This window comes from Heterocephalus glaber, unplaced genomic scaffold (assembly GCF_053883595.1).
Source record: "Heterocephalus glaber isolate CG9 unplaced genomic scaffold, H.glaber_assembly_v1.0 deba00001472, whole genome shotgun sequence".
Lineage (NCBI taxonomy): Eukaryota > Metazoa > Chordata > Mammalia > Rodentia > Bathyergidae > Heterocephalus > Heterocephalus glaber.
In genome coordinates this window covers 74,913,396-74,931,103 of record NW_028258315.1, presented here as the reverse complement: position 1 = coordinate 74,931,103, position 17,708 = coordinate 74,913,396, and the positions used below count along the sequence as shown (strand labels likewise).

At 35.4% G+C, this 17,708-nt stretch overlaps 1 protein-coding gene across 16 annotated transcripts in view; it reads right to left on the bottom strand.

Annotated features, from left to right (window-relative positions):
- Positions 1-17,708, bottom strand: part of Nek10 (NIMA related kinase 10) — a 271,741-nt gene that overhangs the window by 146,476 nt on the left and 107,557 nt on the right. For all 16 annotated transcript variants that reach the window (XR_002387088.2, XR_002387089.2, XR_002387090.2 and 13 more), the window contains one exon: positions 7,716-7,791. Coding sequence is in view for 13 of the 16 variants with exons in the window: in XM_013077058.3 (XP_012932512.1) it covers positions 7,716-7,791 (76 nt within the window). In the remaining 3 variants the exon portion in view is untranslated. The remainder of the gene's footprint in view (positions 1-7,715; positions 7,792-17,708) is intronic.

The following is a 17,708-nucleotide window of genomic DNA, read 5'->3' as shown; positions in this document are numbered from 1 at the left end:
CTGGCCTTACCTTACTTTGACCACTAGACTATAGCAGGTAGATTGCTAAGTGACATCCAAGACTAGTCTTACAGAGGCCTTGCATTTCCAATCTGCCCTCTTGGAATTCCACTCTACCACTGTCATATAAATCAAGGCTTCACAGAGATGTAGGGAACCCTCACAATTTCTATTCAGCATCTTTCATTTAAATTCAAGTGCCAGGTCAATGAAGCCAACATGGACCTGCCAACTGCACCAGTGACTCAGTGGAGCTCATCTACCTGAGTCAGCCCAGCAAGAACTGCCTAGAAAGCCTTCAGGACCTGCTGCTTTGAGCAACTGTAATTGATTGTTACACAGCAGTACTGTAGATAACTAAAATATACATCTCCTCCTCATGAAATGAGCTTCTAATTTCTTGCCTATTCAAAAATTTAATTTGAGTAAAATTTGAGGACATTTTTTGCACCAATTTCTCCAAAAAATATGCTAAAATAAGACCTTGTACTATTATGCATTCCTTTTTATGTCTCTTTCCAATAAAAAATGTGAAATATCATATATGTATATATATAGAGACTTAAGTGTCAATATTTAAAATGACAAACTAGAAAAATAAATATGAAGAAAGAAGTTAAATATTTACAGTTTTGTGTTAACTTATAAAACATGAAGACTATAAAAAGACAAGGGAAATAAGATGTAAAAACTGAAGATAAATGATTTTGAATTACTAGTCGATAAAAGAAGCAAGGGCTTCCACTGACAGAATCAATCATCACAGGGCTCCCTATCTTCCTTCACATGCTACTCAGGAGTTCAGAGCAAATTAGACTGAAAAATCTATGGTGTACATAAAGTATAAAAGTATAAAAGTATATTCCTACTTTTAATCTTGGCTGAACAAAGTTTAACATTGCTAGGGGCACACAAAATGAAAACTAAGCCCATCTTGACTATATACAGCATGGCATTTCTTCATCTATCCATAAACTATAGTGTCATTTGATTGAAAGACAATACACTGTCAAAATTATATGAAACTATAAATATTAACTTAAAATTATATTTTTCTTTTCCAGTAACACCATAACTTTTCATTTTGAATTCAGAAGGCACCTCAAGTTTCATCAAGTTTGCTGTTATTATTGAAAACCTATCACAACATTTTTAAATCTTGAATAATAAACCATGAAAGTTAGACAAATTTTAAAGTAAGAATTTTTAGTTGAATAAAACTAAAACTTGGCAAGTAATAAATATATTAAATTGATGAAGGCACCTGGAATAATGAGTACATTTTAACAGAAAAATCATAGTACCCCTGAAGAAAACATCAATTGTAGTACAATATTTTAATTCATGACATATCAGTTAAGTATACTAATTATTCACTATCCAGTTAGCAGGGAGAATGGGTACCAGCCACACTCTGGAATCCAGCTGTCTGGATTTGAATCCAGCCTTGTCCACTTACTAGCTATATGATGCTGGATATGAGTCTTCCTTTAAGATTACTTCTTAAATAGTCACACTAAGTTTGAGGATTAAGTGACTATTAAGTACACTTAGAAGTGCCTAACAGTACTTAATAAGCTCTCAATAAGTGTTAGATAAATTAAAATAAGCAAAACCATGGTGTTAGTACCATAAAGCTATGATGTGGTGAGATATCATTAATTTATACTGTCTAATAATTTCTATTCAGCATCTTCTGTTTCTATTCATGAGGCCATGTAACCTATTCCACTGAGTCTTTAAGATGTATTTGAATTTCATTTGTGAAATTAAATGCTGTATTCACTCAAAATTTCCTCCTACTAAAAAGCAGGTAACGTAATAAAACAACTCTCTCTGTTTATTCCCCACAGAAGAGCCATAACAGAAGCAATCGCAGGCAAAGATGTTCCCTGCCCACCTGATTAAAGCTCCACACAGACAGCTCTGTTCCTGTAGGTCTTCGTGTTTGGCTGCTAAGAGTATATCCTTTCACTTTCATAATTCTTACCTGCTCTGACCTGGCTTTTGGAAAAATCCTGGCCCCTACTATAAACAAAAAAGCCATCCAAGAACCAAATATAGAAACAGCGAGGGGAAAGGTGCTATAAATAAACACGATAAAATTGATTCTTTTCTATTGTGACTATGAAGCAACAAACCTGATTCTTGTCACAATATAACCTATACCTTCAAATGAGTATTATCCTTTCAAACTTTAGTCTAGGGCTGGGGATTTAGCTCAGTGGCACCACACCTGCCTGGAAAACACAAGGCCCTGAGTTTTATTCCTAGTACAAAAAAAATCAAACTTCAGTCTAATAGCATATAACAATAGCTATTATCTATGAGTGTTTACCATGTGCCAGGATACACATTACTTAATTTCACCTCAAAGTAATCCTAGGACATGGACAATAATATTATCCCAGATTTCAGATGAAGAAACTGAGACATGGAGTTCAGTAATTTATAACCTTCAGCAACAGACCTTGACTTTAAACCCAGGCATTATGATTCTAGAGCTTGTGATTTTAGCAATGACCTACTGAGCTACCTATCAACACTAAGTTCTTATTCCAGTTATGCTCTTATCTTTGAAAATTGTTTGTTTGCAGGTTCTCTCAGGTTCAATTTATGAGTCATAGAAAAATACTTGTCTCAATAAATTATAATCGCTTCATTTTTTAAAAAACTGACAGTATCCTACTTGATCCCATTATTATAGAAGATATAAAAATAAAATAAACAATAAATAAATGGAAAAGATAAAACAGTCCTTGTATTTACTGTAGCAAATCAAAGCATTCACTTCAGGCTTCACCAAGGTAAAAGAAAAAAAAGTGCAAAGATGTATCAGCACCTTACAGTCCAGTAAAAACGCACACTGTGCTGACCGTGATTCACACACTGTAATCCAAGCTTCTCAGGAGGATGAGCCAGGAGGATCTCAGGTTTGAAGCCTGATGGAGCTGCTAAGACCCTGTCTCAAAATAAAATTTATTAAAGGTCTGGGATGTAGCTCAGTGTCAGAGTGCTTGCTCAGGAGAGTCCAATCCCCAGTACCTCCCAAAAAAAAAAAAAACAGTACTCTGATTTTAATTGCATTAAAATGAAGAATGACTTACTTTCACTTTATCTAATCAGAACATTTATTAAGATTCTGACATTTGGCCTCTGGGTCCTGGAGAAACCCTAATGAGCCAGGGAGGCAAAGATCCTATGCTCCTGGTATTTGTGTTTTAGTGGGAGACACTCCCAATTAACCACCAAAATGAAAATGGTCCTCTACTTACCATGGAGGTTGTATCCTGGTAGTAAGAAATCATAAGTCAGAGATGCATTGAATACACCTGACCTACTGAATACCATAGCTTGGCAACAGAGCGCACCAGGGAGTATTGGTTGTGCACAGTGGCTGACTGGGAGCTGCAGCTCGCCACCACTGCCCAACATCCAGGAGGCATCTTACTACACGTCCATGGCCCAGGAAAATATTAAAATACAGTACAGTTCCTACTGAATGCATGATGCTTTCATACCATCATAAAGTCAAAAAATCATAAGTCAAACCATCCAAAGTTGGGGAGCATCTGCACAATATGAGATCAGGCAGAAAGAAGGGCCATGAAATACTAAAGCAAGATATGAGAGTTGAGTCTGCAGGGAGGTTGCTATTTTGGGTAGGTGATCAGGGGAATGTTCTCTATGCAAGTGACACTTAAGCAGAGATTAGAATGAAGGAAGGAAATAAACTCTGAAGCTAACTGGAAGAATAGAATTCCAAAGAGGAATATTTTAGAGATCTGAAAAAACATGACGTGTGAAGGGCTGGGAGGGATGATACCAAATGAAAATTTTTCACAATAAAAGGGAACAATTTTCTTTATAGCACATCATTTTGAGTATGCTTCATAAACATGGAAGTATTAGATCACTCATGTACCAAATATTTTTGTGAGATTATTGAATTCAGTGCTGGGGATAGTAGTTAACAAAATAATCATGAACTGTCACAAAATAAATAAAATATTCAACTGTGTGGAGGAAAAGTGCATGGAATCTATAGACCAGGGGAAATATACTTTGTCCCAGGGTCCACCTGAGAAGGCTACAGTCCAGCTGAGAGCTGAAGGATAGGTAAAAATAGTGAAGCAGATGACGAGCTGGACAAGGATATTCCAGGCAAAGGGAGCAGCATGTGTAAGAGCCCCTGTGGTCAGAGGGCCCAGGCAGAATTACTACAGTAAAGTCTGGCTTGAGCTCAAGCTGGGAACTTGGCAAAGGCCAGAACATGCAGAGTTGCACACTTGTAGTTATGCTGAGAACTTGGTCCTTACACGAGCAATCAGAAGTAACTGAAGTGTCTTAAGCCATTTAAGACTTTAAATTCCGAGTACATATAGCTTCCTTAAGAACTTAAGAGGTACTGTCAACAGTTAGGCATGCTTCTCTTTGTCTCAGCTTATCCAGGTTTATATACAGGATTATTTTGATCTATCCAATAACAACTTTACAAGCTTCTCCAATCATCTAGTGTCATAATATGAATAGGAACAAAATAAGCAGTGCAATTTCAAAAAAGTTCTCATTCCAGTAGTAGCCAAACTTTCCCATTTTCATTATATCATACTCAGTTGTTAAATAAAAAATATATGTTCCATGAAGAATTTAGCATGAACTGTTTCCCAGAAACTCAAATCCTAAATCTACTCTGAAAAGGAAGTTGAAGATGGTCTGCTATTTTTTCCTCTGGAATTGGAGTAAGACATAGAGATAAAAATAATGGAAACAAGGACCACATTAAGAGATTATTTTCCTTGAGAAGATCACAAATACTTGCCTAGTAATGAATCAAATCAGTTGAAGAATAGGAGCTTTTACTGAATTTCTGTTCTGGCACAATCATTCCAGCAACTGCCTGCAAACCATTTATCTAGCAGCTGCATAAAGAATAAAGAATGTGCTGAAGAACTTCCTACAAGAGTTGATAAAGGGAAGTTTCTCCTCTAAAGTAAGTGACTATCAGTGGAACTAAAGCAGAAAATAAGGAGGAAAATTACATAGGATTATAAAATTCATCAAACTTGAGGACCCTGGAGAACAGGGAGAGAGGGTCTCCAAGGCATCACAAACCCACATTTATAGGTTCAGAGCTCCAAAGAATCACACAAAAATTACAAAATTTGAAAGGAAGTACTATAGGGCAGTGATGTCACGTGAACCTTTTAGAGATCAGGTGCCCAAACTACAACTCTAAAGCCACTTATTTATCATAAAGTGATAACACTGCAATTGAACCTGAATGCTGACGTTTTAGTTTAGAAAAAACAACTCATACATTTGGCTCACGTGTAACAGAGAGGGCTCTGCATCCCCACTGCAGCACACATGCAATGGCATTGCCACCACAGTCTAGGGTAAAGGGACAATCTAGGAAGACACAAGGTGTGAGACTCAGAACAGTGATTATGAAAGATGTTAATTTCATTTTTCTGCAATTTTAAAACTCAGAGAAGGCACCAAAATGAAGATATGGAAAATTAAAAAGAAACTAGACATATTAAACAATTTATTAGGATACATTTTATATTTGAAACAATTAAGACACGAGTTATCAGAGGCCTGACAATATCAGGACCCTGGCCAGGTCCCCTCCTACTCACTTTTCAGTTGGGATCATAACACCTCAAATAATGCTCACAGACTCCCTGTCTGGGGCTTTTCCTAGCCCAAACATGAAGTTTCCCATTTGTGACTGAGAAGAAAATACTCCAACTTCTCATCCAACAATAGGACAATTCTAAAACATCTCCAATGCTGTTATCTCATATAACAGGCTTTACAAGCCTCACTATTATTATGTTCACTGTGGTAGCTGCCCTCCCTTCACTGTCTCCCATTCCTACTCCCATACTAGTGTTTCCTGGGATCTCTCACAAACAATTTCATTTGAATCATTGCTTAATGGTCTGTTTTGGAGAATCTCAAGATAAGAAAGTAATAGAATATCACCTAGAACTGAGTTCTTTACCTTCATACAAAGTGCAAGAGATCAAAACTAGGAAGAAAGCATATAAGCACAGCTTCACAATATAACCCAGTGAATAAGGAGTTTCTGACAACTAGGGTAGAGGGGGAAGGAAAGAAATACATAGAAATAAAATTTTTAGAGTAATTTAAAAGAGCGAAGTCTTGATAGAAAGATGAATGGTAATAAAACACATTCCCACATTATTAAAACAAAATGATACCTACATGAAATAATAGCTTATCTATATCAGTAGAGTTCAGTTTTCTAATTCTCCAGTTAGTTTAAAATTTAACAGACACTAAGGATCTGTCTTTGGGATAAGAAGGCAAAAATCCTTCTAATCTTCTGTATTTCTTCCTACAAAGTTTGTACATTTATTACACAAAACACACCTACACGAAAGTGTCATATTACCAATTCTGAACTTGATTCATAGTCTTGGCAATAAAATCTGCTTATACCAAAAATAAGCAACTGAAATTTAAGTTTCCATTCTATAATTTTGACAATCAAATCTGTTCAGGAATATATTATTAGTTAACAGTTAACATTTTTGTGATCAATTTTTCATTATTTCTGAATAACTATGCAAAGTGAAGGAAACTATACTTATTCTAGCAGCAGCAGGTAATGGGTGGTTGGCCTTATTGTTTACAGGTCAAATATAAAGGTAAACTTGCAGTTTTCAAGGAATATTAGCTTGGCCACCAATCTTTTGGCATCTTCTCATGAAACTAGTTTTAAAAATTAAATGTAAGAAATTTCCAGCAAAATAAACCAAAGTCACCCTCTACAAAGTTTATTCTGAATATGCATATATTAAAGAATTTTGTAAATTGGGGCTGTTATTTCAAGACAATTTCCAACCTCTCTCAAGAAATTTATTTTCAGCTCTATCCCCAGGACTCAATTTATAACAACATGCCAAATTTTAAAAAGAAAAAAGGAAAGTGCCTTGATTGCTTGACACATTGAATCAGATTTAGGGATATTTTTCTGATATTTGCTATTATACTGACTACCATATCTGCTTGCTTATTTCAACAAATTGAGATAAATGATGTGTGGTTAGCAAAAGAAGCTTCTCACTTCATAATAATAGCTTGCAAAAGAACCCTCAAAGTATTTTTTAAAAACTTACAAGTGTCTCAATTCCTCACACATTTACCCAAGAAGCAACTCACTTTGTATACATGTGTCTAAATATATATGTCATCACTTATTCACCCATGAAATAAAATTTATTTAATAACTATTACTTTCCTGGTACCAAGAGAGATAATAGGATATAAAAATAATCTCCCTGAACTTTAATGTTTACAGGTAGAAAAGATAAAAAGTAGGTATCTACAAATAGATGTAATAAAAAATTCCAAGTGTTCAATTGGGTAGCACTTCTACTAGTTTATTCACAAATTTAGTCAACAACTATTGCATGCCAAGGATCCCTCCAATTTAGAAGTTATAAAAGTAGTTTCCACAAAGGGCAAAGCCACCTCAGAAGAAAGATTAATTTTTGTGGTGGTTGTTTTAAACATACATAATGATCCACAATTATTTTTGTGTCTAATACTTAGGTAATTGAGGAAAATTTATTAAATAATCTGTCTTTCCTAAAATTCTCTTTTCTTTCCAAGCCAAGAATAGAAAGCCCAAACCAGTCAAATATAATGATGGAGACTCATAAGACAATTATCCTTACCAAGAATACAGGATTGTTCCAACAACAGATGTGAGCTTACTGTTTTCTTGTTTTTGTTTTGCCAGGCCAAAGTCAGCTACAAGTAACAGAACAAAGCAATATGTTAGTGTGTTTGTCCAGACTTAGAATTATTCCCTAACTTCTGACATTGTGCACGGTGACTATTATTTCTCTTCACAGAAGACTTTTGTTTCTTTACACTCTGTAAAAATGTCCCACATGTCATTCTTCCCATCTTAATTAATGGCACATACATGTGCATTGTGCCACAATGAGATTTATCATTTTTTAAAAACCTAAAATAACACTTTCTGACTGCAACCGGATAAAAATCCTTGTTGAACTATGTTTTTATTTTTTAGGTTAACCTTTCCAAATTGCTAGTAAATAACTAACATTTTGGCATAGAGCAGTCATCCTTGCATCTGATCAAAAGAAAAGAAAGGTAAGCCTGAAAAACCATCACAAAGGTCTGAAAACTTGAAATTAAAAGGCATCTATTTGTACAAAGTCACATTATCTGCAAAATAAGGTTTAAAATAGGAAAGGAGTGGGCCAGGGATTTAACTCAGTGGTGCCGCTGCCTGCTTTGCAAGTGCAAAGTCCCAAGTTTGATCCCCGGTACAAAAAAAAAAGTACAGGAGTAAATGGTACAAGAGCAAATTTTAAATTATTTATTAATGCAAAAATCATATATATTTCATATATAAATATATGTAGTACAATATTGAAAACATCTATTCATTTAAAACATACTTGTTTTATTTTTCATTGACATATAATAATTGCACATTTATAGAGAATAGCGTGACAGTTCAATCGGTGAATATAATTTGTAATATTAAAATCAGGATAATTAACATTTCTCCTTTGTTCAACTTAAATTTATTTTTAAGTGGGACCAAAAACAAAAATTGTGCATATCGGGGGCCGGGGATGTAGCTCAGTGGTTCTGCTGCCTGCCTCGCAAGCACAAGGACCCGAGTTCGATCCCTGGTACCAAAAACAAAAACAAAAAAAAAAAAATGTGCATATTAATGGGGTGACACCTGATGTTTTGACACATGAATACATTGCCTAGTGCTTCAATCAGGTTGTGCATCTATTTGTTCAAATATTTATCATTTCTTCACAGTAAAATCATTCAAAATCCTTTCTTCTCATTATCAAGATATACAGTGCATAACTGTTACCCATAATCACCCAACTTTGAGATAACACACAGAACTTCTGGTGCCTCTCTAACTGTAACTTAGTTCCCATGAATCAATCTTTCTTTATCCTTCCCTCCCCACTATTCTTAGTCTCTGGTAACCACCATTCTACTTTCAATTTTTCAAAAATTGACTTCTTTACAATGTACATATGAGTGAAATCATGTGGTACTTGTCTTTCTGTGCCTGCCTTATTTCATGTAACATAGTGATATCTCAGTCCAGCTATGTTGTCATAAATGACAGAATTTCATTCTGTCAGAATAGTATTCCACTGTTTCCATATACCACAGTTTCTTTACCACTTTTCAGCTGATGGACATTTAGGTTGTTTCCATTTCTTGATTATGGTAAATAACCCATATAATGAATAAGGAGGTGCAAATAACTCTTTGACAACCTGATTTCATTTCCTTTGGATATATACCCAAGTAGTAGGATTGCTGGATCATATGGCAGTTTTATTTTTAATTTTTGAGGAACTTTCATACTATTTTCCATAATGAATGTATTCATTTACAGTCCCATCAACAATGCACAAGGGTTCTCTTTTCTCTACATCTTTGCCATCACTTTAGTCTTTTTGATAATAGCCATTCTTACTGGGGTAAGGTGACAGTTCATTGTGATTTTTATTTGCATTTTTCTCATGATTAATGATGAACATTTTTTCATATACTCATTGGCCATTTTTATATCATCTGAGATGCTTCTGTTTAGAACAATTGTGCATTTTAATTGGATTGTTTGGACTCTTGCTTTTGAGTTCCTTATATATTCTGGACATTAATCCCTTAAGAGACATGTAGTTTACAAACATTGTCTCCCATTCTGTAGGCTGTTTCTTCAATCTAATGATTGCTCTATTTGCTGAGCAGAAGCTTTTTAGTGTAGTGTAATACCATTTGTCTGATTTTGCTTTGGTTCCTTGTACTTTTAAGGTCTTCCCAAAATATCTTTTCTCCATACAATGTCCCAAAGCATTTTGCTTAAGTTTTCTTCTAGCAGATGCATATTTGAAGTTCTTACATTTAAGTCTTTAATCCATTTTGAATTGATTTTTGCATGTAGTGAGAGAGAGAGATCTAGTTTTATTCTTCTGAATGTGGATATTCAATTTTCCTATCACCATGTATTGAAGAGCTTCTCTTGTTTCCTATGTGTGCTCTTAGAACCTTTGTCAAAAATTGGTTGTAGATGCAAAGATAGTTGTACTACTGGTAGGCTCTCTTTTCTATTCCATTGCTCAATGTGTATTTTTGTGCCAATACAATACTGTTTTAATTGTTGTAGTAGATTTTGAAGTCAGGTAGTGTATTGTGTATATTATTATTTAATCTTTGCAACCTGTCATCTTATAGGTGAGGAAACTGAGGTTTAGAGGGAATGAGAAACTTGTCCAATGTCTCATGGCAAGTAATCAACAAAGTCAGATGTTAATCTGTGGTTGCTTAAATCTAAAGTGTCAAATTCTTATCAAAGCACCATGCTGCCAACAAAGCAAAAGAGGCCCAGCTTGTTTAAATGACAAGTTCAAACAAACATTTGAAGAGTAAGTGATACTAACTATCCACACATTGTATTAGAATACAGGATAGAAAAAACACTTCTCAACTCATTTCATAAACCCAACACTACTCTGATACTCAAACTAGATAATGACATTACCAAAAGACTCCCTTCAGAATGATATCCACCATGAACATAGACACAAAAATGATCAACAAAACATAAGTAAATCAATCTAGCAATATATTAAAAACAATAATACATGACTAGGTGGGGTTTATACCAGAAATATAAGGCTGACTAAGTATCTCAGAATCAACATAGTTCACCACATTAATATATTAAAGAAGAAAAAGCATATAATTATATCAATAGATATCTTAAAAAAGAATTTTAAAAATGTAACATTTATTCCTTCCAGCAAGGTAGAATTAGATGGAAACTTCCTTAACCTGATAGACAGCACCTACCAAAAAGCCCTACAGATAACATATTACTAAAGTTAAAAGACAGAATATTTTTTAATTTCAAAAACAAGTCAAGGACATCTTCTCTCACTGTTGCTATTCGACATATATTGTAAGTTTGGGTAAATTTGGGTAAATTATTGTGTGAACATAAATTTTAATTTATCACTGATATATGCATTGGAATGAGATTATTAGATATTATAAGAGTATGTTCAATTTGATATTTAAAAAACTATCATGTCAACATTTTCTCTCAGCATAAATGAATGAGGGTTCCTATTACATCTGGCATCTGACATTATTGACTTATTTATTAATTTAATCAGGCACACAAGTTTAAATACAAATAGTTAAAATACAAATAAAAGATAGATGATAGGAAGTAGGGAGATGTTTTTCAAATGGTCAGGGGGACAAGAGATGGAGGGGGAAAGAAGAAGGAGGAAAAAAAAAGAATTTTTTTAAAAATCAAAGAAAAAATGGAAATAGATGGTTTTCAAATGGAAAAGGGATCATGAGTAGGAGGGACCAGAGAGATGGGAGGGAAAGGGGTCAAAAAAGAATTAAGATGCATTAATTACATGTACAAACTCCCCATGATAAAAAGTAATAATTGTGTACCGCAAACACATAGTAATAAAAATACATAATAAAGAAGAGGCTTGCCAGCTGCCATTCCACCACTCCTAGAGCAGAGGAGGTGAGCCAATCCCAGCACCCAGGAGGAGGCTCCTCACTGCCATTCCACTGCTCCTAGGGCAGAAGAGGTGAGCCATGCAGGCACCAGAAGCACTCCCCTCCCATCCCATGGAAATGAGAAGACACATAAACAAGCCTCAAAAACAGACTTTCAGATCACCTACAGCAACCACAAAGGGAAATGAGATGAAACAATCTGATACTCAATCACCTGGACTCTCTGAACTGGCAACAAAAGAGGATCTGGAAAAAATGTAATCGAAATAATTTCTCAAATAACAGCAAAGATTGTGCTCGTAGTGCAAGATATGACTAATAAATCTAGAGAGGACACAGATTAAAAAAATAGAGGATCTGGGGAACATGATGGAATCCCAACATAGGAAACAAATGAAATCCATAAAACAGATGCAAACAGATTTCCAGGAGATTAAAAACTACATTGAAAGTCTATGCAGCAGAATGAACCAATGTGAGGATAGAATTTCCAGATATAGAAGATAAGAGTGCAATTAGTGACCAGGAAAAGAAAAATTGCTTTAAAATTGTAACGGACCACAAGAAAGCAATCCAGCAGCTGCTAGACAATGCAAGGAGGAATAACATAAGACTGATTGGAGTCAATGAAGAAACAAGAGAGTGTAGATGACATTAAAAAAAATTTTCACAGAAGTGATGGCAGAAAACTTCCCAAGCAAGGGAAAAGAACTTCACATACAGATAAGTGATGCATATAGGACTCCAACTAGACTTGATCAAAAAACATTTACACATAGGCATATAATAGTTAGGATTTAAGAAACCCAACAGAAGAACAAAATTCTACAAGCAGTGAGAAAAAAGAAACAAATCACATACATAGGAAAGCCCATCAGAATCACAGCAGACTTCTTAATGCAAACCCTCAAGGCAAGAAGAGCTTGGGAAGTGATGTATTTCAAGCCCTAAAGGAAAACAGCCTCAAACCCAGATTGATGTACCCTGCAAAACTATCTTTCAAAATTGATGGAGAAGTAAGACACTTTAATGATAAAGAGCACCTTAGGAACTTCATGAATGCCAAACCAACACTCTAAAAAATTTTAGACGGTATCCTAGGAAAAGACAATAAGGATCACAACCTCAGGAAGCCCAGCAGAATAAATCCGTTGGGCGTGACAAATTAAACACAAAGGGGGAGATTCCAACAAAAAGAAAAAGTCATGACAAGGCTTTTAAAACTTTTAACTTCATCTCCATAATGAGTGCATAATTCAATCTTGTTATTGTACTGATTAGTATTTTTCTGATTCTGGAGTTGCACACCTTTCCTTGTGCTGTACTGGCTATTTATCATCTTCTTGTGTCTACTTTTTAATTGAGTTGTCTATTAATAAGCTATAAGAGTTCTTTATATATTCTAGTCATAGGTTATATACATTGTAAATATTGTCTGTTTAAGGACTACTTTTCATTTTAACAATGTCATTTAAAGTTCTAAATTTTGATGGAATCTCATTTATCAATTTTTTTCTTTTATACATCATGTTTCTTGTATCCTAGGAAGTTCTTGCCTACCCTAAATTCATAAACATTTTCCCTTATAAGTTCTTCTTAAAATTTTATAGTTTTAGTCTTTCATATTTAGGTTCATAGATCCTAAGTTATTTTTATGTATGGAAATAAAGGGTTGAGTTTAATTTTTTATATACAGATACCAGGTGTTCTAGTGCCATTTGCTGAAAACACTATCTTTTCCTCTGCTCTTGAGTTGAGTTTATGTTCTATAAAATGTTAATGTTAAATAATCTTTCAAAACTCAGGGGACCATATATGTGTGGTTCTATTTCTAGATTCTCTGTTTTATTCCAATGAGCTATATGTCTTTCCTTACACCAACACTGCCTTGATTACTGTAGCTTTAGAGGAAGTCTTAAAATTAGGTACAAGGGCCGGGGATTTAGCTCAGTGGTTATGGCACCTGCCTTGCAACCGCAAGGTCCCGAGTTTGATCCCCAGCACCAAAAAAAAAAAAAAAAAATAGGTACTAAACATCTTCCAACACTGTTTCTTTTCTTTTTTTTTTTTCTTTTTACTTTTCTGGGTCCTTTGTACTCCTACATAATTTTTAAATTTCAATATCCAATTCTTCATTTATAGCAAGTATACATAGACCTGAATTTTTACATATACCTTGTGCTTTCTAATCCTGCGAAATTCAAATACAAGTTCTAGGGGCTCCTAGAAATTTCTTAGTATTTTCTCTGTAGATGATCATTTCATCTACATATAAAGATTTTACTTCCACCTTGCCAATCCTATCCTAATTGTGTCATTTTATTGCCAGACTATTTTGGTTTGGGCCTATGTTTCAAAGTTTAATGGACAGATGAAGAGCAGGCACATCTGCCCTTGTTCCCCACCTTATGGAGAAAGCATTGTATCTTCTCCATTCGTATAAGGTGTTTTTGCTGGAAGTATGGAGTACATGTCTTTGATCTGTTGAGAAGGTTCTGTTCTACTTCTAGTCTCCTGATAGCTTTTACCATGAACAGCTGTAGAAGTTAGCACAATACTTTTTCTGCAACTACTGACAGGATCATATGGCTTTTTTCTTTCCTCTGTTAAAATGATGACTTTTGGGGGTAGACCTTCCAATGCTGAACCAACACTGCCATCCCTATAATAAAACCACTTTCTATATACTGCCAGATCTGACTTCTAATAGTTGGTTTTGTCAAACAAATTTCTATCTATGTTCATACTTTTTTCTTCTATTATCTTTATCCAGTTTTAGTATTAGCACAATGTTAATTTCCTAAAATGAAGGGAGATGTGTTCCTTTTTTTTTCTGCTTTAAATGTTTGATATAATTTATCAGTTAAAATGTATATGAGCCTGTTGTTGTCATATAGGTAGGTTTTCAAGCTAGGAATATACTTTCTGTAATAGATGCTATTCAAATTTTATATTTTCTCCAGAGTCAGTTTCATTAATTTGTCTTCCAAAGTACTTCTTAGAAGTTGTCAAATTTATTTCAAAAAAGATTTTTGTAATATGCTTTCTATATCCTTTTAAATTCTGTAAAATCTATGTGGTAATGTCTCCTAGATCTTGATATTGTAATTTTAAAAATGTATAATTGATATTTTGTGATAGGAAGTAAAGGTCTAAAGGAGCAGGGGAAGTGGGAGGGGTAGGGGAAAGGAAAGAAGGGAAAAGAAAAAAATATGAGAAAAGGAAAAAATGGAAACAAAGTCTGCAAATAGGGAAGGGTGGAGGGAGTGAAGGGAGGGCAGGGGAAGGGGAAAAAAATAAGAACCAAGATACTCATGTAATGGTACAAGATCCCAATGATGTATGTAACTGCATTTTATACCTAAAATGTACCAATAAACTTAATGGGGAAAAAATACATAATAAAAAGAAAACATTTTAATAGGTATCTCAGTGTAATTTTCATTTGCATTTCTCTGATGATGGTTGGTGTTGAATTTTTTCATGTATTTTTTTGCTATGTTTTCCATATATTTTCTTCAATAAAATTGCTGCTGAAATTTTGGTCACTTTCCATTGGGTTGTTTTCTTATTATTGAGTTTTGGACACAAATTCTTTCTCTGATATATAATTTGCAAATATTTTTTTCTTAATCTAAGCTTGTCTCTTTATTCTCTTAGTATTTTTCATAGTACAGAAGTTTCAATCTTCAATGTAGTTAAATTTATTATTTTTATATCTCATGGCTTATTATGTTTCATAAATATTTGCAAAACTTGTACCTTTTCCTTTCTTATAGAAATTTCATAACTTAAGTTTTTTATGTGGGTCTATGTTCATGCTGAGTTAATTTTTATATAAAGGACTTTGGAAGTGATTTCAGGTATCAATTTGATGAGATTAAGGAATACCTAAAGAACTGAGAAGCACTATTTCTGGGTGTATTCGTAAGTGTGTTTCCAGAGAAGGGTGGCGTGTGAGTGGGTGGACTGAGTGGGGCAGATTTGCCTTCAGTGTGAGACAGTACCATCCCATCAGCTGGAGGTTCTAATGAGACCAAAAAGCAGAAGAAAAGTGAACACTCCATCGCCTTCTATCATAGGATAATTCAGCAAGAAGGCCTTTCCTCATCAGTTGCTACCACCTTGATATTAGACTTCCCAGCTTTTGGAACTATGAGACATAATTTTTTTAGATGTTACCCAGTCAGTTTGTTATAGCAGCACAAAACAGATTAAGATAGAAAACAGGTACTGGGGAGCCCCAGAGCACCATGTCCCAGAAGCAGGCCTATAGAATTTGTTCCTCAGAATTGGTTTCAGAGTGCTCAGGGATCCAGATGCTCGACCCTTACAGCCAAGAGAGAAGGAAGTCTGGCTACTGCTCCAACTGGCAGCAGACCTGGGCATCATCCATGTAGCACTACAAGATGGAAGAGTTGTGGGGTCAGGAAGGCTTCCACCCAGATTTCAGAAGGCTGGGAAACCAGGTAGAGTGTCCCCAAGAAGGGCAATGTGTGAAGCTGTGAGTGTGAAGTCAAAGGTTCAGTGGAGACCCCAGAAATTTAGAGAAGCCAGGAGCATGGATCGTTTGAGGAAAACTGCAAGAAGGGAGAAGAGCCAGCCCAAGAGGGAAGCCATGGGAGCTACAACCATCTGCAGTGCCATTGGGGCGGATCCACCCAAGCCCTTTGGAGTTGACAACTTGCCACGGGTTGCAGGGGATGTTGGAAGTGGAACTGTGGGATTTAATGTTTGGTCTGCTGGATTTTGGACTTACTTTAGTCCCATTCCTTTGTATCCTCCTGTTTGTATCTTTTGGAATGGTAATGTCTGTCTTGTGCCATTGTGTGTATGTTGGAAGTGTTTAACTTTCTTTTCATTTGTACAGGGGGTTGCAGCTAGGAGTTCACCTTAAATCCCAGAGGAGAATTTGGTCTTGGACTTTTCAGCAAAAGCTGAAACTTTTAGGACTTCAGCAACTCTTGGAGATGGACTAAATGCTTTTTTGCATAAAGGGATATTACCTGAGTCTTTGGGGGACCAGGGGAGGAATGTTATGGCTTGCTTTTAGCTGTTAGTCCAAAGCCTCATGCTTTTTCAGAGGTGACTGAATTTAGAATCTATGTAACTGATTCATGGTCGGGATAGGCCTGAGGGCACTAGGATTAAGGGTGTGAGTGCTACATGCCCTAAGCAGTCTGAATAAGATAAAGGGGGAAGAAAGACACTGTTCAGCCCCCTTGTTGCTTTTGCTATTGTATGGGCACCATGAACTGTTGCCCCTTGGCCACCCTGCCTTGGAGCCAGTTGATTATGGACTGAAACTTGTGCAAACTGTAACCCAAATAAACCTTTTCCCATTAAAAAAAAAAAACTCAGTGTGGCTTTCCTGTAGCACACAGCATCTATGGAATTCCACCTGTCATCATTTCTGCTAATTAGTATATTTCCTTGGCTAAGAGAAAGTCTTAATCCTTGATCACCCAGATGCAGTGAAGCTTTTTACTTGCCAGCTTTTGAAACTCCAGCAGGGATGAGGTCTAGATATTTACTGGAGGGATAATTACACTTGTCCCACAGAAGACTATAAAGCCACGGTGCTACAGAAGACAGGTGGATTGTTTGGATTAGCAGTAGGTCTCATGCAGTTGTTCTCTGACTAAAAAGAAGATTTTAAAAGCACTGTTTAAGGGGCCCATCACAACCCCTGATTTGAAATTATACTACAAAGCTACTGTAATAAAAACAGCATAGTACTGGCAAAAAAAAAAAAAAAAAAAAAAAAAAACAGACCTGAGAATCAATGGAACAGATTAGAAGATGCAGAAACAACACCAGATACACTCAGCCATCTCATCTTCGATAAAGGAGCCAAACCCCCTCACTGGAGGAAAGATAGCCTCTTTAATAAATGGTGCTGGAAAAATTGGGCTTCAACTTGCCAAAGATTAAAACTAGACCTGTATCTCTCACCATGCACTAAACTAAAATAGAAATGGATCAAAGATCTAAATATTAAAACAGAAACACTAAATCTGCTGGAAGATAGAATAGGTAGAGCTCTGAAAGACATTGGCACAGGCAAAGACTTTATGAACAAAAGTCCGATCACACAGAAACTA